This window comes from Prinia subflava, chromosome 1 (assembly GCF_021018805.1).
Source record: "Prinia subflava isolate CZ2003 ecotype Zambia chromosome 1, Cam_Psub_1.2, whole genome shotgun sequence".
In the NCBI taxonomy this organism is placed as follows: domain Eukaryota; kingdom Metazoa; phylum Chordata; class Aves; order Passeriformes; family Cisticolidae; genus Prinia; species Prinia subflava.
This window is the reverse complement of record NC_086247.1, coordinates 46199266-46219760: the sequence shown is the minus strand read 5'-3', so window position 1 is coordinate 46219760 and position 20495 is coordinate 46199266. Positions and strand designations below refer to the sequence as shown.

At 41.1% G+C, this 20495-nt stretch overlaps 1 protein-coding gene across 3 annotated transcripts in view; it reads right to left on the bottom strand.

The window, feature by feature from the left end:
- The window catches only part of SS18 (SS18 subunit of BAF chromatin remodeling complex), a 43765-nt gene extending 35105 nt beyond the window's left edge, over window positions 1–8660 (bottom strand). The window contains exons 1-3 of one of the 3 annotated variants that reach the window (XM_063395165.1): window positions 8471–8660; window positions 4908–4984; window positions 3535–3619 (exon numbers count right to left, since the gene is read on the bottom strand). In XM_063395165.1, coding sequence (XP_063251235.1) covers window positions 3535–3619; window positions 4908–4984; window positions 8471–8539 — 231 coding nt within the window. In that variant the 5' untranslated portion in view covers window positions 8540–8660. The remainder of the gene's footprint in view (window positions 1–3534; window positions 3620–4907; window positions 4985–8470) is intronic. The other 2 variants (XM_063395181.1, XM_063395175.1) reach the window with 2 other exon arrangements.
- Window positions 8661–20495: the final 11835 nt, after the last annotated feature.

The window sequence follows — 20495 nt, the reverse complement described above, 5'->3', positions numbered from 1 at the left end:
TCATTACACATACAGACTGTAACTTAGTACTGGAAGAAACTGGCACTTTCAACACAAAAGAAAGCTCTGTGTTACACAAGTGAGTAATACTCAGAAGCACTTATTTTCAACACCTTCTTGGAATACAGACCAAAATCTCATGCTCTACATGCTGACAGAATGTAAATAAAAACAAAAAAAATCACTTTCTATTTAAAAAGAAACAAACAAACAAAACCACCCTAAAAATCAAACCATATGAACAAGAAAAAACAGACCAACAAAAAACCCCACACAAATGTTCCCAAGTAATTCCTGCAGACCTCAATATCTGCCCATTATAAAATGGAAAGTTTCCCACTACATACTACATAAAGTGATGGTCATGGGTTGTTTCCTTAGAAGTATTTGACCAAATGAAGACATTTAAGAGAGGGAAGATGTCCAAGTTGAAAAGCTGGAGGTTTTTTATTCAGTAGTCTTCAATGACTTTTTAAGGGCACTAAAACACTTCAGAAAGCAACAAAAAAATACAAGTCAAGAACTGCTTGTTCTGCAGTTTGAAATTTCATGTGTTTAGAAACACACACACACAATACCTCAGCACCACTTTAATTGCATCTTTGCTCTCTATGGTTCAAGGACATCAGTAATTTGCTGTAGCCTCCCTCAAAAGCAGCACCAATGAAAAATCACGTGAAAGCATGTGTTCCTCATGGTGCAAAAGCCCTTTCTGGGAAGCTAGCTTATCTCATAAAGTGATGGTAAAGAGACTCTTGACTGTGATCCAAGAAAGAGAATACCTGCCACAACTCAAAAAGAGACAGCAAAAAGTTGCATCAACTTCACCTTAGTGAACTTAGTCACTGCTCTCATCCAGCTGGGAAGACACCACACAACAGCCCTGCCCTTAATAACACTGCTGTTCACACCACTGAGAAAAGACTGGTTGACTCAAGAACCTCACACTTTGCCTTTAGTGTGAAAGATGGTGTCTTACCCCAAAAGTAATAACTTCATATTCTAGCAGGCATACAAGAGCACAGGAGCTTTGTTATGACACTGGATTTTCAAGTTTTCCTAGCTCCCTTCACCCAGACCCTGCTTCAGCTCTTTCACCTTTCCACACTTCCAGGTCCCTGTTATATAAACATTTCTCTGCACAGCACCATTGGGTCACTACACATTTTGTTCTCTAAGGCAACAGCAGAGTTTCAGAAATGACATTAGTCATTTCATAAGAACAGTGAATTCTGAAAGACAAGGGAAAAGGCACAACAGCAGACTACAAGCATTTTTCCTCATTAAGTGTAAGGAATACTGATTGATGACACAATGAAGTTCTCATAAGGTTAGAGTAATTTTTGCTTGTATTAAAAATTTCAATGAACCTGGTAATTTATGTCTTTTGTTCAGTGTGAATGGTATCTGAACAGAAGTATTCTCTTTCCAACCTCACCTTTACATGTAACTATTACTTTTTATGAAATGCTTTAAAAGTTGTGAAGTTTCTTGAGAACTTATTTACCTGATTAAAACAATAACAGGATAACATGTGAACAAGAAAGAAAATACGGTTTACCGGGGGGGAACAATCTTCCAGAAATGAATAGATGAGACACAACCCAACTTCAGAAGCTTTCCAAACTCAAGGTCCCCTAACTTCTGTGGAAAGAAACTGCAATAATAGTATCATAAAATTGATGCACTTTAGTATTAAAAATAGTAGATATCTACACACACGTTATCTCGCTCTGTATTTAACTGTAACCATCCACACTTTGAATTCATTAAGACTCATCAACTGCTGATACACAAGCATGGTGAAGAAAATCACAGTACTTCCAAGTCAGCATGAGCCTCATCAGCTCCTACATGGAAAGCCAGTGGAGGAAAAGACTCTGAAGTAGTTCATGATGCATTGAAAAAAAAGATTAACATGATAGTTCACATGTTCCCAAATTCTGTTAGCTAAAATTTACTAGGAAGATAGAAAGCATTCAAAGAATATTTTCCTACAAACCCCAACAAAAATCATCTTGTCTGACTATGCTACAGATTAAGACTGAAGATCTAAATTTCATTTAGTATTTTTCAAAGAAAACCCAAGAAGCTACCTTTACTGCCTTCCTCACCTGTCCAAATGAGACTTTCTCTACCCACTCAAACACACACTATGCTATTTTTCTCAGTACCATGAAATATTCCTCACACTTCTGTGCAGATCTGCAAAAGCCCTTCCCTGCCCCATCTTCATTTTAAGAAGAGAATGTCATCACATTCAACTTTAACAACGGGGCTGTCCACCAGGGACTAGGATATGGTCAAATTCATTTCCAGTTGTCATCAGAACCAGGATATGAATTAAGCCTCCAAAAATGTATTAGTTGAGGAACACACACAGCCCTCTTAAAGGTTTCTCTCCCTCCCCCTCAGCTACAAGCATGGATTTATAAAAAGAGAAACCTCTACAGGCACAACAGGTTGGACATAATGAAGCACTGTTTCTATAGTCCTCTAGGTACCAACTGGAAAGGATGCTTCGCCAGTAGCAATGATTGGAGAACACTTCTCCAGAGAGCCAAGAAAAAGTAATTCAATTTCAGCTGGTGAAAACTAGTATCTAGGAATGGCTGTTTTATAGACATTCTTTTTAGCTTCATATTACAGAAATGAATCAAGACTATATTAATTCAAGAAAAGTCCTATTACCAAAAAACAAAGAACTTCCTTGTGTTACTCACAATGAACTCCCCAAGCTTTCTGATTAGCACAAAAAGCAAAGAGATAGCAACCTATTTTAACACTGCTGTTTCTTTTCTTACTGCTGCATAAACAATGGAAAAGGGAAAAATTTTGAGGCATCTTATAAAATACAGCGTTCAGGAATACAGACTCAGAAAAAATTCAGACTAAAAAAAGATAACAAGTAATATCCATGTTAAGTGATGCACTGTTTCAAGGGCCTGTGGGCCCTTATTTCTTTCTTATTATTATAAACTACCTTAAAAAAGGTTGTTTTCCAATACAGGAGAAAGGCAAAGAATTTGAGATTCCCCTAGAAAGTGGAAAAGCATCAAAAAAATTACCCAGCCTCATTCCACTGGAGCAAGAGAATGGATGATATTCTAGTGAAAAATAAAAAGAAAAAAATCCAATTCCCTCATCTTTCCCTAATCCAAGAGGAAAAAGGGTACTGCTGTAGGAATTGACTAAGTACTATACCACTACAGTTCTCAGCGGAGGGGGGGAAAAAAATTCTTTGAGGCAGACCAGACAGTTGAGCATTGCATATCTCATTCACAGTAAGAGTCTAGAATTAAACAAGTCAGATTTTAAGCAAGACCTAAATAGTGAGATTACTCCAAATATAGCATGAAGAGACAACATCATGTATTTACTGTACATGTATATACAGTAAATCAGAGGTCAAGTGTTTGGTCATTAGCTCAAACATTTGGTCAGTTGCTTATTGGTTTGGTTTTTTCCTTTTTTTTTCCCCTTCAGGAATCCAAATGAAATATATTCCCTACTTTTGCACTATTTTGTACTTACTGCTGGTAGTAGAGACTGCATGTTCTGGTTGGAGTCAGCTATAGTGGCTAGGTAAACCAAGTTTGTATGCAGCATCTGCTGGTATCTATCAAAATAAACAAAGCAAAACAAATCTTAATTCATAAATATAGTAACGTCAGAACATACTCTAATTCCACAAATGTAAAGAAAGTTATTTATATAAAACAAGACTCAAGAGACTTACAAGTCTCTTGACTTTGTACCTTTGTACCCTTTGTACCATTACTACAAATCTTATGCCTTTTCCCTCACACTTATCTATTACCCAATCTTTCCCAATGTCTCCATCATATCTGTGCCTATCTGTACTACTGTCTTGCTATGAAAATAATCTAAAGCTGAGTGACACTGTTCACATCTATTTCACTTCCTGCCTTAAACTAAATCACCAGAAGATATACAGGGAGTATGTTTGTGTCTGGTGTAATTTCCATTACAAACACTAGAGAAGGAGAGCCGTTTATTACATCCCCATATTCAAGGTATCATAGATTTATGTGAATTGTGACCATATTTCATCAGGACTCCGAGCTTTGGAAGTTTGCTATGGAGTATTTTTTTCTGCTAGAGAACCACAGTCCTGACTCTCAGTATCTAGCCCACAGTCACAAAAATAACCTTGAAAGCTGGAGCACATTACAAGTACTTAACTACAGGCTTGCAAACAAAGTAGTCCCTTAAAACAAAAGCACCTATTATTTATGATCCCCTCCTATTCCTAGACTACCAGTTCTCTTGGCAAGGGACTAAGATGTCCTATCTGTCCATATCTGTCTGATTACATAGGTGCCATCATCACCTCATGCCACAAAAGAGTAATGGGAAAATACCACTCCTTAACAATTCACTTGTTCTGTAGTTCTCTCAGATCACTCTCCAAAGGCCCCTCTAGACAGAAGTCCATGATGGATATTTTGGCAAGCCAAACTTCTAAGACAAGCCTGCTTGTTCTTGGCCAAGTGAAACGCAGGTAGTTTTCAAACATGCCACCAGGAAGCAGAAAGGTCCATTTTCCTACATGATTCTGCAAACTTCTCAAACAAAACTACCTCTTTCCAGCAATGTAATTACGATACAGAGGAAAAAGATCTTTGTTATACAGTCCTTATTTTTATGAGCATCATTATCATGACATCAACTTGCAGTAGGCAAGTTGCAACATTTCAGTGACAGAAGTCATACTCATAGAGCAAATAAAACCCACCCACCACACAAAAAAATTTCAGTGTAGCATCTGTAGCAATACGTTTCTCCACAGCACAGTTCTGTTGTAAGGTAAACTAAACAAATCAAGAATGGTGATCTAGATGGAAATTCACCCAGTCCACAGTAGATATGGATTAAGGTCTTACTGAGAGCATTCAGAAGTCTTTCCCTTGTTCTGATAGTCCATTATACACTGGATAAGATGGTTGTTTTCATCCAACATCTGAAACAATAAAGAAGAAGTCTGGAGTAAATTTCATTTTCTTTGTGGAAAGAAACTGAAGGTAAGTTTCAGTCTGGAATAATGCTCCTCTCCTTAGTTTTAAAAAACAACAAAAAAAAGTTGTTATCCAGAAAGTTCCACTTCACCAATTATTTACAGAACACTGTTTTGCTCCCATTTACCCTCCACTGATTAGTTTCACAGGTTTTGGCTTAAGGGTTTCATAGCACTAACATCAGCAGCTACATTTGCGAAGCATCCTGTTCAAGCACCTATGCTGATTCTGCACCAAATTCTTGGAAAGTTTTGAAAGTTTTAAGTATTCCTCCTTTGATTGCTAACAAGAAATTCACTTAAAAGTCTATGCCCCAAGTGTCCCTTCTCCTAAAGCCCACAACTGCTTATAAATTTAATTTTAAAAGGTGCTGAAATTGTTATTGATGAACACTGAGTTGGCCAGATTTGTTCAAAGTGAATGCACTGGAAAGTCAGGCGATATTTACATGAAGAATCTCTAACTAAGCTGCATCTTATAAATATTTGGTATAATGGCACATTATGGTTTAGGAATGGTATTGCCCATTTTAGGTTGCCCACTGAAACACTCTAAACCATGCATCCCTCTCCCCTCCTCTGGCGGGATGAAGGGGAGAACTGGAGGTACAAAAGGTTAAGATCATCAGTTGAGATAGCAAAAATTTACTGGAAACAGCACTGACATAAGAGGCAAACAATAACAGCAACAATACTAATAATGGATGGTGCAAGAGGGCAAGTGATTCACATACAAGTGTTCACCACACAGAGCCCCTGACAATACCTGACCACACCACACTAGTGACCCCTTCCCCCATGCACAGAAAATGAAGTGAGGTGCAACAAAAAAACCCTCCAGGTCCATGCCATGAGCCCTTCTGGCTACTGCACGAATTAATCCTGTGGTGGCCAGAACCAGGACAAATGGACACAATAAATCTATTATACTTCAGAAGTGTCCATGAAAATGAACACCTATTAATTAATTTTGTGACCGAAAAAGAGTAGTTCTAAAAATCATAGGAAATGGCCAATTTCACAACTTTCCACAAAAAGTTTGTGAAGTCTGAGTGTTCCAAGCTCTGTAAACAGGAAAAAAACCCAACAACCTGGTCTCCTAGAGTGCATGTGCCCACACTCATCTTTCTAGCTCATGCCCTGCACTCCAAATGAGCAAGACTGAGCAGAACCATGGCTAATCTGAGCCACCAGCCAAGTTATCCAAGTCAGTTTATGGAAATGGAAAATTCACTGCCAAATGCAAAATTTTGCATCAATTTACTCCTTTACTTTCTCTCACTGGGAAGCTAGTTTAAATCACTTTACTCACCTGCTGAATTTCACAAAACTAGCAGCATCTTAAAACATCCCACAGATTCTCTCCTTCCAAACATGGTTGAAATTAGCTGTGACTCATCCTTCCACAAGGAAAGCACAACATCCATTTCACTTTCCACAACCTTTATTTCCCTAACAAATTCTATAGGGAGGAGGGGCAAAAAGGAAGTAGTGACACTTCTTTTCCCACCTAATCCACCTCTGCTATGAAAAGAGTATGGAGTCAGAAACCTTACTCAGTTCACTCAGGACTTCTATCCACGTAAGAACGAGCCAGCCAGACAAGTTTTCTTAAATTCTAAACTGGAATTCACCAGAATGGACTAGAATGATTCCAGTGCAAGTATTCTGCCTGAAACTGCTAGACCTGGAAACACTTTCATTAAGCACTAAACATGGACGTAACTGCAGTATTTTGAGGTACTGTGTGAGCCTCAGAAAATAGGCAAAGCTACAACTGCATTCTCTGAAGAGTTTCACAAACCCACTGCCACACTGGCACACAACACACATACTAACTTTGAGTTTTATAAGAAACACATTGACCATTTCCATCAGAAAAAAGAAGGAAAAAAAGAGATAATACCTTTGATACCAAAGTCTAATAGAGCACTTGCAAAGGAAGCTGTGAATCAAGGCTCTCCTCAGAGTATCTCCCACAGTCCTGAGGGAAGCAGCAGATTCTTAAGGCTTAGCAGACAAGTAGAGCTTGAGACTGCCCATTAGGTGGTTGCATTCTTCACTACAGCCATGTAAGCCAGACCTCTTGGGGAGGAAAGGACCGGAGGGGGGCAGGAATGCTAAGGCTAAGAGGAAAGGGAACAAGAAGGAATATAACTGTATCCTAGGCGGGGCTGCAGACAACTGTTTGAGTGTTTGCTGATGGAAAATTGAAATAAACATCTACCATCAAAAGAGAATTTAGTTTCCAGCTGGATGAAGAGACCTTCAGGGCTTCTGACAACTTATGTACATTACAAAAATTCTTCAACTTTAACACTAGGATTTTGCCAGCACATCATCAAACTAATGGTACAAGAAAACAGCACAAGAAAAACTTTATCGTGTGTATTCTTCATGTGCACCTCAGCATTCTGAAGTCTCTACTGACTACCTTTGTGCAGCTTTCCACCCAGTGGCTATGTATTTTTCATCTACAATTCCCAAGCACTGACTTCTCCTACAATACCCTGGAGGTTCCCATTACAACTCTAGCTTCTCTTTTGAGGTCCGTATTCCTGCAACACCTACTTTGTAGAGCTTCTAATGATTTACTAAATCAGAGGCTACCTCTATCTACCCAAAGGACTCCTCTACATAAGGAGCTGATAGCAATCTGAAATCTGTTTGATCCACGGCCATCCACAGTGAAGATCGTACAAGTCTTCAGTAAAGTTTCCAAATATCACAGTTACCAGTGAACTTGAACATGCTCCCTTGTTGCTGCTGATACAAAACACTATGAATTATTCTAAATTCTGCATGTGCTTTTCTTCGATCACTTTAGCGAGTTAACTTGCTCCCTCCCACAAAAGGTCAGGTGGAGTCGTCGGGAGCCGCTGTCATTGGCTCCGACCGCAATATTCTTATTCAATCACACCTAAGGTTTAGTCGGAGGCAGCCTTAACTATCAGGTCGACCAAGTTTGGGAACTGGAGCCGCCTCCTACGAGTCAGGCACAGAGTCGGGAACAACCCGGCTGCGGTCCTACTGTCCGGGCCCCCCCGCAGAAAGGACTTACTCGACTCCTCCACTTTCAGGCCGAGTCCTGTCAGGTTAATTCACGCCCGCGGGGGCGATTGGGACAGCCCAAGTGGAGCAAGAGAAATGAGGGCAGGAGAGGCCCAGGGACATCGCCCGTCTCCACCCAGCGCCTCCCGCCGGCCCCGGGACCCTCCAACAAGTGTCCAAGCGCACAGACAGGGGCAGAGTGCCGCCGGGGCCGAGCCCGGGCAAGCGAGTGCGGCCTGGCCGCCTGCCTTCCCCGCCGGGGCCCCGGCGCTCCAGGCCCGAGCCGCCGCCGCCCCCGTTCCCCGCGCGGCAGGAAGCGGCAGCTGCAGACCCCGGGGCCGCCCGGGCCGGGCCGGGCCCTCCTCCTCGCACCCTCCTCACCTTCTGGATGGCGGCGGGCGTGATCTCGCCCTTGCCCCGCTGCCTCGCGGCCGCGAACGCCACCGACATGTCTGGCGGGTGCCCGCAGGCTCCGCGTCCGCTCCCGCCCGTTCGCGCGCGCGCCCCGCGGACCCAGCAGTGGTGGTGCGCGGGGAGGCGGGGGCGCGCGCCCGGTGGGACGGCCCATCCCGCCAGGGGACGGGGTTAAGGAGAACCGGCGGCTCCTCCCTGCTTTTCCCCCTAGCGAGGGGGCACCTCGATGAGACCGCGGCCGCCCCGCACGGTCTGGCCAGAACAACTGGACCGAGACCCGACACTCAGCGGTTTCGAAAGTGATCCCCACACAAAGCCTTGTCACGCGCCTTTCTTGGCTACCCCCTTTCTCTCCGCCGCGTTGGTACGTTCCTACCCGACGGGCCTCAGAGCAGGGAAGTGGTACGGCCGTTTAGAGGGGGGAAGACAGGGCTGTGGAGCGCACGTTGCAGGGAACTCGCTCGGGCTGTTGCGGGCGGCAGTCTCCATTCCCCCCTCTGCCCAGAGCCGCTGTTGGTTGCACCCCGGCAGCCCGCTCTGGCGGCAGCGGGGGGAGGAGCGGAACGGGAGATGCTGGAGGGAGGCGCTAGAGGGAGGCGCTGGGAGCTCGGGCAGTCTGGTTTGGGGTTTGGAGCATCTTTCGTGAGGAGAGACTGTGGGAGCTGACCTGGTTAGTCTAGAGAAGAAACGATTCATTAATGCATGTAAACATCTCAAAGGCGGGTGCCAAGAGAGTGGTGCCCAGCGACAGGACAAGGAGCAATGGCCATAAACAAAAACACAAGAAGTTTCCACTTCAACATGAGGAAGTACTTTTTTACATGGAGAGCACTGGAGCAGGCTGCCCAGGGGCTTGGGACGGCTTTCCCCGATGAGCGGCTGCTGGTTCCCTGCCGTGACAGTGAAACAGAGCAAGAAGCTCGGCTGCAACATTGAACATAAATTACAGACGCTGGAAGGGCTGAAACCAGCCTTGATTTGTTTCAGTGCAGCCACTGGAGGGAATCTCGGTGTCGCCGAAGAGCCTCATGAACAAGTTTGCAAAGTCTAAGACAGTTTTTTGGAAGAATGAAGAGTTGCAACGGGCAATTGGTACAGGGACATTGAAAGTCCCAAACCAAAGCATTTTAAACCTGCTTGTTCCTGGGCGCATCCACCGCTCAGCCCGTGAGCATTCCAGTGCCGCACTACAGGCTGTGGGGACAGAATTCCTTGCCTTTGGCCAGCTGAGCTGGCCGCGGTGTGTGTGCTTCCGTGGCTGGCAGGACACCACAGCCCATCCACAAGATGTGAATCTTCATCCCTACTTGCTTGCTCCGTTTCTCAGCTGTTGCTGGCAGAAGGCCCTGGCTCTTCCCTCTAGCCCTAGCCGGCCCTTTGGTCACAGCTCACATTTGTCAGTGGCAGCCACGGCCGCCCCGTGGCTGTGCAGCTGCTTCCCAGCTGGCATGCCCTCTCCTCAGACCGGGTCCAGGCTGGCTCCTGTCCCCAGCCCCACGACGATTACTCTTGCTGGCTTTGCTGTCCGGGGATGTGCTGCGACTGCCCATCACCCCCTGCTTTTTTCCCTTGGCAACCAGTTCCCGGGCTGCTGACTGCAAGCTGTTGCTGCATTCCTACAGCATCCCGCTCCCCAAGGGCTCGCCACCTGAGCTTGATGCACTGTTACCAGAATGACACTTCTTCTGCCATGTCTCTTCAGATTATACAGGACCCAGAGTTGATGTGATGCTAATCTGGCTTGCTTTTCTCCAGGAAATATCTGTGGCTCAGTGCTTGTGCTGTGGATTATGCTAAAATGGAGCAATGCCAGTGTGTCCATTACTTTGTGTTTCTAACAATTTCACTCATCACTGTGGCCCTTTTTTTTAACTATTTTGGTCGAGTTTTTTGTCTGCTACACACTTTATCATCATCATCATGATCATCACTATTATAATACTTGTGGGAAACCAAAAATAAAAAAGGAAGGTTTGAAGAAACTGTACTTTTCTAAAGTGGATACACTTCGTGGTGATCCATGGTTATTATTACATGGTTTCGGATGGAACTCAGAGATAAACTATTGCAGTACCTGTGTGTTCAAATTAGTTCTTTTTTAGTTAGTACAAACAGCAGCAAAGAACCCTATGAATGAAGCATACATGATGGCCATGATCAAATCTGTGTGTAACCAGGACCAACCATCTCCTACTCAGTAACAGAATTAAGAAGTTTTATTTCTATTATATACTTTTCCCTGGGAACTGGTGAGGTGTCTGAAAGTGTACCAAGGCTGCAGGTATAGCAAACATGTTCCCATGAAATACACTGAACACTGGGAATGCCACAAAATGTCTTTCTTTTTCCACAAATGTGACATCCAGATGTCACGCTCTGGTTACCCAACCCCTGCATATAAACTATTTTGCACTAGGGTGTCTTGATGTTCACAGTGTTTGAGAAATGTGGGTTAGATGTCAGCCACATAAACACTGCTCTTAGGATTTGAATGTTCCAATTTTTTTTCCACACTTTCAAGTTGGCTTTTGAGTTGAGGAAAAACAGATAGGCTTGTGAGATGCCACAGGTGAGGAACCTTAAAATAAAAGGAGTACTTTCCCATTTTATTTCCCCAAAGAGTCCAAACTAAATATGTTTAGTTTTTAGTGTAATTTAATTCAGTTTAGTTTCATTTTTTAGTACATTCTTATTTCCATGCAAAATACAGAAGAACAGTGTCTGAAATTCAACTCTATCAGTTTCTGGAGAGAAGATATAACATCATTCATTCATAGTTGTTAAAACTATCTACTTTGCCTCATCTTTTCTGAGGATTAAATTAAATCCATTTTTTTGCCATTTGGGATATTTTTTCATTCATGTTTGTTAACATTTTGGACTCACATTCATAAATAGCAACAGATCTAAAGAAACATTGATAATAGGGAGTCTGAAGCTCTGGGGTTTTTTACCATGCAAAGGGAAATTCACATTCAAAATCAACATTTAAATAATGGCACAGACGCATACAAGCAGGGAAATAGATAGCTACAATGGAAATGTGCCACATGTCTCAGAACACATAACCACAACAGGGTGTCTCTTTTATGACTTCCTTAATGCACTGCAATATGTCGAGATATCAAAGGACATATGGTATATTTTCCCTTTAATTGCACATTTCTTTGCTCTTGTGAGTTACTCACAACCTTAACATTATTTAATTGTAATTCAGATGCATAAATCTCAGTCATCATCAAGAATTTCAAATGTAAATATGTTTCAATGAGATCTTCCTTCCACCTCTATTCCAACTTTTGTCAGTGTAGTCTTTCTTTTTTGTTGATGTGCATTTGAGTATGTCGTGTGTTTTGGAGAGAGAAGAATTCAAACAGAGGAGGATCAGTCCTTTTCTGAAAGACTTTTTCCTATGATTCCAACTTTCTTAGTAACTTTTTTTTTTTTTTTGCCACTTATATTACCTGAATTTCCACAGGGTCATGGACATTTCCATCCACAAGAAGGAAAATACAGAACGCTGATTCATTAACATTTTCAAATGTACATTTAAAATGTAAAAAAACTAAACGTAGTATTTAGGAAGCTAAATATGCAAGAAAGGGACAGCAATGAATTTTATGGTAGTACCACTTGCTTAAAAACCTTCATGACAACATGTCTTGGTATGAAACTAAGTATTCTTCCTATGAGTCAGGTGTTTCTTAGACAAAGCTTTTAACATCTTTTTTGGTGAGAGCACCTTATTTTGTGTACTCACTCCAACTGAAATCAACCCACCCACTTTCTTTGCTGTAGTAAGGATGATAGCTCAGGATCTACTGCTAGTAGATAGGACAGTGGTGAATTTCAGCCTCTTTTTCAGGGTGGACTACTTTTTCATCTTGAAATTAAAAAAAAAAAAAAAAGGGTGTTTATGCTGGTGTTTTGTAACATCAACAATACCATCAGGTAACAGAGCAGATCTCAAGGAAGAAGGGTCTCCTGGCAGATGAAAAAGGAAGATGGCAAAAGGAAAAAATGCCATTTTTTCATGTAGTATTTCTTTACCAACTGAACTCGGTGATTTCATAATTTTTGGGGGATTTTCTACATGTCCAGTCTCTATGTTAATTCATCTTATGGCAAAATGAAGCTTGCACCTGAATGTCTGCCTGTGTGAATGGTTGATGTTCAAATTCTGTTTATTTAAAACCCAGCATCTTGTCATCAAAATATACAACAATATCATAGTGGATTTTAAGGTAAATGGTGCTTTTTGCTTCCTGAAAGGGACGATGCTAACAGAACATATTTATCTTGAATTTATTCTGCCAGCTTCCTGGCTGTTGTGGGTTTTTTTTTTTTTGTTGTTTCTTGCAGAGTTTTGTAATTTCTATTCTGCATTGGCTATTGTATGGAATAGTAATAAAATGTAGCCCCTGAAATGCAAGCCTGTATGTTCCAGTATAAAATGAAGTACTCAAGCAGCACTGCACTCTACAAGGATATTGGTGGCTCTGCCATATTCCAGAGGGGCAGTAACGAACCCAGAAAAAAATAATTGGGATGCTAAACTCTTATTCTACTACCTGTCATTTTAGTGTGCAAATATAAATATTTAGAATAAAGAAGCTCACAGCAGGCTCAGCAGTTTGCACTAATGGGAGTAAGTGCAATATCTGCGGTGAGAAAATCTTTCCAGGTCCTGATTTTATTCTTCAAAAGGCAATCTCCAGCTACTAGGAACATATGCCATAAATAAAAAATAGCAGAACATCTAATCTAAGCCTCCTTAGAGCTGAAAATTCCTCAAGTATTCTTAGAGGTTAATATTTTATTTTAGGGCAGAGAAGCAAAGTGCTACAGTTCACTAACTTGTTCAGTTTTTGAATGTTGAAAGCAAAGCAGAAAAGACAAACATGAGAAGGCACTGCCAAGCCATGCTGAAGAAAAGGCAACAATGATCTTGATGATTACTGAACTTTCATATCTGGTGAAAGGCAACACATTTGCAGCGGAGAGGCATACTGTTCTTCTGGAGACTCTCACTTCTGCATCACCTGCATCATCTCCAGCATCTGCATTCTGAAGACTCATGACCATAAAGGATAGAGGAGATGACTGAACAACTACAGGGCATGTCTTAGTTTGGAAAGACGGGTATCTGTCAGAGAAAACTGGAGTTTCCCTTGGAATGGAGAATGTAAAACCCACTCCCTCCAAATTATTACAATTTTGCAATTAGGAGTTTTCAGGCAAACATATGGGAATAGGAGTAACATTTCTTTACTAGGAATATTAAAAATGCAAATGCGGTAACACAAAACAAACAAATAAACAAAAAACCAAATAAACAAACAAACCCTGACAGAGTCAGGAATATGACCTGACACCCTGTCAGCCAGGTTTTGGAAGCAGTCCAAATAAGTTCTCCTGGAGTGACAGATGTTGTTCTGTCAGAGTAGAGATGATCCTGTAGTGGTGGTGAGATGAGTCTGGTCTTCCTCTGAGAATCCAATGGAAAAGAGGATGCTTGGTGTTCCTACATCTCAGTTTTTATCTTGGTGGAAATGGTTGGCTTCCCCCTCACTGGGTGGAGCATCTCACAATGGGATGATGTAATGTGTCATGTCATTGGTGGGCCTTAATGGCCCATTAACAGAAGATATCCCCGGGAGGGTGGACAGTGGTGGCAGAGATAGGAAACACTGCCCCACCTGGTTTTAACAGCTGCCCTATTATCAGAAGGCATTCGCCCTCCTGGAGTTACAAGAGAAAAAGGAAAAAAAAAAAACCTCTCCCCAACTGGTTTCAACAGATGAAACTAAATACTTTTTTTTTTGTTACATAACCCAAGACAGGGCAGTACTTCCACCTTGCCACAATTCCAATCAACTTCCTGAGGGAAAATAGAAAGTGCAAATTATGTCAAGTGCGATTTCCTTTCAGGGAGTCTGATCCCATGAGGTAAAGAAGACCGCGCTCATTCTGCTGGCAGTGCTCCTCCCAGTGCTGTCCAAGATGCTCTTGCCCTTTGTGGGCACGTTGCTGGTTACAACCACCTTGTCCACCAGGACTCTCAGGTACTTTTTGCAAAGTCATCCCTCAACATGAGCTGGTGCAGGGGGTTGGTTCTCCTCAGGTACTGGACTTTGCTCTCCCATTTGTTGAACTTCATATGGTTCATGTCTGACTTTCTTCAATCCCCTGAGGTCATCCAAGAACGATGTGTATCAACAGCTCTCACTCTTGGAACATCTGTGAACTTGCTGAGGGTCCAGTTCCCTGCTGTCATCCAGGTCAGTAATGAAGAGGTTGAACAGCACTGACGCCAGCAGTGACTCCTGAGATGTATCACTGTTGACTGGCCCCCAGCTGGACTCCCTGCCTGCTGATCACACCTCTGTAGGACTGACTGTTCTGCTAATGTTCAGTATACCTCGCTGTACTCTTGTTTAATTTGTGCTCCGTCAGCTTGCCTATGAGACTGCTGAGGGAGATAATGTCTAAAGACTTAACTAAAGTTGAGACTTTTAAAATATCCCCTCTCTGCTCAGGCAGTGTTTCTGTAGTATTTCTCCAGATTGCCTGTCCTTGCTTCCACCTCTTGTATGCTGCATTTTTGTGTTTGGGTTTTATGAGTAGCTCCTTGCTCATGTTCATCTGTGCAGACACCTTGCATCTATTCATGCATGTTTCTTTTCAAGAAGGAACAAAAAGGAGGAGAAGGAAGATGCTTTGTATGAGCACAATCTGTAAGAAGAGGGTCCCAAGGCAGAGAAGGTCTGCTGTGAAAAACAGGAGAAAACACAGAAAAAATATTAACTATGTTGATTTCTAGTATTTATTTTAAGGATGTAGCAATGCTTTTTACCACTCTCTTTTCCTTTTATTCAGCATGAAATTTTAAAGCATGCCTCTCATACAAAAAGATAGTTTTAAAAAGTGTTATCCTATAATTGCAATATATTCTTTTCCAAGCCAAATAGCAATGTATCTTATTATTAAGTCAGCCTGAAAATCAAGTTAAGTTTGCTCTTGGTATCAGTAAGACAAATTCTTAAGTTAAAAGACTAATTAGGAGTCTTCCTGATGGGAATGTGGGCTATAATAATACTTATGCCTCTTTTATGTTGATTCTATAGGAACAAGAAAAGAGGTTTTTTCCTAGACTATAATCGTCATTATTAAATACTACTAGGCTTCTAGTAATGACAAAATGTGGTTGTGTCTAATTTTCTAAATGCATTCACAGTCTAGCTATTAGCATGTATATATTTTTGAAGGAATAAGGTACTATTGCTCAAATCAATTCATTATGCCGTTTTCTAAATGCTCTATTCTTTTTTTGTCATTCCAAGTGAGCCTTTGATTCTGCCACCCATGATGCATCATTTTACACTGCTGATACAGCTGCTGAGAATAATTCAGTTTGGAATAATTATCTTTTGTAGAATTCAACATTTATGTATCTACTGAAAATAGTAAGCATGGATTTTACTTTTCTTTGTCCTTCTCAGAATTCCTCATAGTCACTTGGTCAGCATCAACTTGGAAAGTTGATTAGGTACAGTCAAGGGAAATAAATTATAACCCAAGAATGAAGAATTTAAGTAATTTTGCTCTCTGGAGAAAGGAAACAAAAAAACATAAATTCATCCTAAATTATGACAAGGAGAGCCAAGTGGAAGAGAGAGTGGCCAAATCTGGGGAAGAGAAGCAGATTAAACGTCCTGTGTTTATTGATATTTATTCGTTCAGACAAATTTTTATAAGCAAAGTAATGAGTTATAAGGCTAGAACAGAGAACAAAATTTTAATGATTGACAATGTGACATGAAATTGTCTATGAAAACTTTCATTTGCATAATTTAACATGGAAGTTTTATGAGCTCTGGAAAAAGTAGAATTGATGGCTAAATTGTATGTGCCTGTTGGCTTGGACTTTTGAAAAGAGCAAACATTTTATATTTGAAATATGGAATCATAGTCTGCTATTCTTCCTAAATGACCAGCTTATTTCTTTTAAAATATTATACAGTGTTCTAAATTTTTTGCATGTAATATTTTATCCTGTTTTATATTCAGCATTTTGTGCTAAATATAAAACAGAAACTGAAGTTTGATGTTAGTTGTGAGGTGCCAAAGCTCTGGTCCTAGGTAAATGGTAAAGAGAATATTTATCATAAAGTTGTGTAAAAAAAGGATGAGTTTTGTATGTAGTGTACTAAAAGAGCTTTTCTCTCATGAGTGCTGGATAAGAAGATATATTTCTCCAAGGAAAGGACTATGTGTTCCTGTAAGCCCTCTTTTACGTCAATTTCTAGTGTTGGTAGGAGAGCATCTTTAAAGACTGACTAAGCAAGGGAGGGATTGCTTATGTTGTATTTCAAGCATGCTTGAGATGTTTAGCTCAAAATCCTTGTTTATTTATCACTGATCCTATCATTCATTTCATTTCTTCAGTCCATTCTCAGATCTGACATAGTGCTGGTCAGTTTTCTTTTCTTTTTCCCTTTATTTGCATCTTCTAAGAAAAAGAAGTGCTGAGTTTCCAAAAACTGAGAAAGCAACAAAGTTCTTATCTTCTTATCTAACTGTTGACTCTAACATTTGTTCCATTAGCCTCTCTCAGAAGTTTTCAAAGTAGCAGTCTTCATCTTTCTTTCTTTCTTTCTCTCTTTTTCTTTCTTTCTCTTTCTTTCTTTCTTTCTTTCTTTCTTTCTTTCTTTCTTTCTTTCTTTCTTTCTTTCTTTCTTTCTTTCTTTCTTTCTTTCTTTCTTTCTTTCTTTCTTTCTTTCTTTCTTTCTTTCTTTCTTTCTTTCTTTCTTTCTTTCTTTCTTTCTTTCTTTCTTTCTTTCTTTCTTTCTTTCTTTCTTTCTTTCTTTCTTTCTTTCTTTCTTTCTTTCTTTTCTCTCTCTCTCTCTCTCTCTCTCTCTCTCTCTCTCTCTCTCTAAAAGAAGCTTCTCATAAATGTATGTAGTGCGTTTGCCTTCAAAACTCATCCCCACCAAAATACTTATGAAACCAGTGACAGCGTTTAAGTTGCAGTCTGGCATTATCTTACCAGCTAAGTAAACCTCACAGCTAGCTGTTACTAAAATCCATGTTTTTCCTTCAGTCCCCTCTACACTCACTTGTGTTCCCACTTTGTCTCCTGTGCCATCACTTTTACTTGTCTGATCATGTAGTGAGATGTTTAAAGAAGCTAAATTGGCAAAAAAACAATTGCTTTTCTTTAAAAGCACCTCTCTGCCTGTTCACTTTCAGATTGGAAGCAGATGAGTTTCAATATCAAAGCAAGGGAAGATGATTCACAGGGCAGAAGAGTGGAGCAGCTTTACCCTTTCTTGTCAGCTATTAACTTTTACAAGATTGTAGTCCTGACTGCAGTTATAAACAGTGACTATACTGAGAATAGTACTTACCACATTGATCTGTGGTGACTTGCTATCTGCCTGGGCTGCCATGTCTGTAACCACCCTATTTCCTTTCTTTCCTACTTGGTTATAAGCCTTTTGTCCAGGGGCTGCCTATCTGTACTGTATTTGAAAACCACAACTTTTGCAACTTCAAAACTTTTTGCTGTGATGTTTACCATACCTTAGAATTTTTCCTTCTTAACAGGTGTCAGACATTATTATTATTATTTCCAATTTGGAGGGGATGACACAGCCTCCACATAACTGTTTGGCAATGTCCTTGTGAAAAAACTTATTATTATAACATCTCCTCTGCAAAACATAAATAAATATTGAGGATAAGAAAAAATTATCTTTACTTAACAGGATGGAATTCGAGGGCTGGATACAGCTGTGTTGGGTGTACAAAAACAAAAATGTCACCAAGCTTCAAGAGAAAAGAACAGTGAGGAGAATGTATGTACTGGTTGATCACCTCTGTTTGGCTTTTGTAGGGATTGTACCAGTTATTGCACCACAATACATTGCCTTGCAAGTATATGATGCATAGGAGATCTTTAAAATTGAATTTATGAAGATAATTAAATAACTATGAATTATGAAGAATATTGTGAAGATAGACATTATGGTTTGGGAGACTGGTACTAGGACATGAAGGCTTCTACACAACTGTTTTGAATATAACTAAGAGATTATTATGGGACCAGTGGGAATCACTTTGATTTTTCAAAAACAGTGGGTTTTGGGTTTCTTTAAAATCATCTTTTAGGTGTCTGTTTGCATCTGGTTATTAGGAACAAGCCACTTGGACAGCAGAAGTTGCTCTTTACTAACTCCAAAAGCAACAGGCAGACAGAAAGGGACAAGAAAGACTAACCTACAAATCAAGTTCATCAAAACAAATGAGGATGATACTGGAAATATTTCTAGAGACTTGAAAAACAACTTTAGGCTTAAATATCTGCTGCTGTCCACCTCCCTTGGCCTAGATGCTACCTTTTGATATGTCAAACTCATAAAAGAGACCCCTCTTCCAAACATACATAAGCAAACACTTTTGAACATTTGCCTTCACAAGGAATATTCTGGTGAGGACCGAATAAATGCAAAACTGCATGGAAGCTCAGCAGATGGTTAGCAGAGCTGCCTAGAGCATACATATCATCCCCCTGTAAAGTCCCATGGGACCCCTAAACCTACCTGGCACCCCAAGGCAAAGGTCTTACCCAAGGCTGTGCTCTCCCACCGTCACTTCAGTGCTGGCTTTGCTGCCTAGCTGGGGTGTGGTAAACCAGGCTGAAAGCCCTGCAGGGCAGAGAGATAAGCCAGGAAAACCAGAGAAGGTTTCTTGCAGTGTCTCACCCTGGCCAGGTGAGAGCCAGCAGACTCAAAAGAAGAGGAAGAACTTCAAAGAGCAAAGCCACAGCACCAACTTAGAACAGTCTGAACTCTCCCATTAGTGTGTGCTACTGGGTGGTGGCACTTCTTCCTGCCTCTGCTCTGTCCCACTCTGTCCTATGCACTGTCATCTTCTCCCTCGTGCCCTGTCTGATGTTGCTTTGGAATTGACTCAGTTCACCAACCTCCCGGAAAAAAAAACCAGCACTGGCTTGTTGCATTGATTCAGTGAGCAGCCATATGAATCCCATACCTGTGAGGGAAAGGGGGAGTGATGGAGGAAGTTGGGGGAGGAGATGTAACTGTCCTTTTTTGGGGGTCAGACTATTAATGTCACCCACTGAGGATGGAATTTGATATTACACCTAACCAACTGTGCATGAAGGCTGCTACCGAAGATAACAGTGCTAAACTCATGCATCTGATGCAAAGTGAGTTCTTCTTTTGGTGAGTTGCCACAAAGCTGTGTGATTGTTAAATCCAGTTCAAGGAAAGCTGCAGGAATGTCTGTGGAAATGGTTGGGAAGAACAGAATTGCTGTATTTTGTGGCAATCTCCATTTAGGTTATGCTATCAGGAGGTGAAACTATCTTCTTTGTGGGCTTTCAGAAAACAAAATTCAGCTTGTCAAAAGGATTTAGTTTTGAGTTGGATCAACACACAGGTCTGACTTAACATCTGTAGAACTGCTCATCTTAAAATAGGGAGAGAATCAAAATATGCAGTGAGGGGCAGGAGAGAGGAGAACCTTGTCTTTCACAGCAGTGGCCTCTTAGATTGGCTGATGCTGAGCATGGAACTGCTCCCCAAGAAGGGGAGTCCAAGTGATCAAAGAAAATTTTCAGCTTTTCATAGCAAACAGCTCATCAGAAAGATCCAACTTAATAAAAAATAATCATACTTTTGGAAACTTCATGTTTTCACTGGCCTCACAAGCAGGTGAATTTGTGGGAGAATGGGAGAATAAAGTACACCAGAGAGCAAATAATTTCCTAGGAAACTGGGAAGTAAGGAACTTAACTGGCTTTACCATAAGGAAAGTTGTAATGTGGTACTGTGCTTTGGATTTTCTACAGTATCTTGTAATGAAGAAGAAGAAGGATGTACCTCAGTAGCTCTCTCTTCTTACACACAATTATGCTGCTGGCAACCCCCATTTCCTGGTACTGTGGTTGGTGGGAGTGGTACAA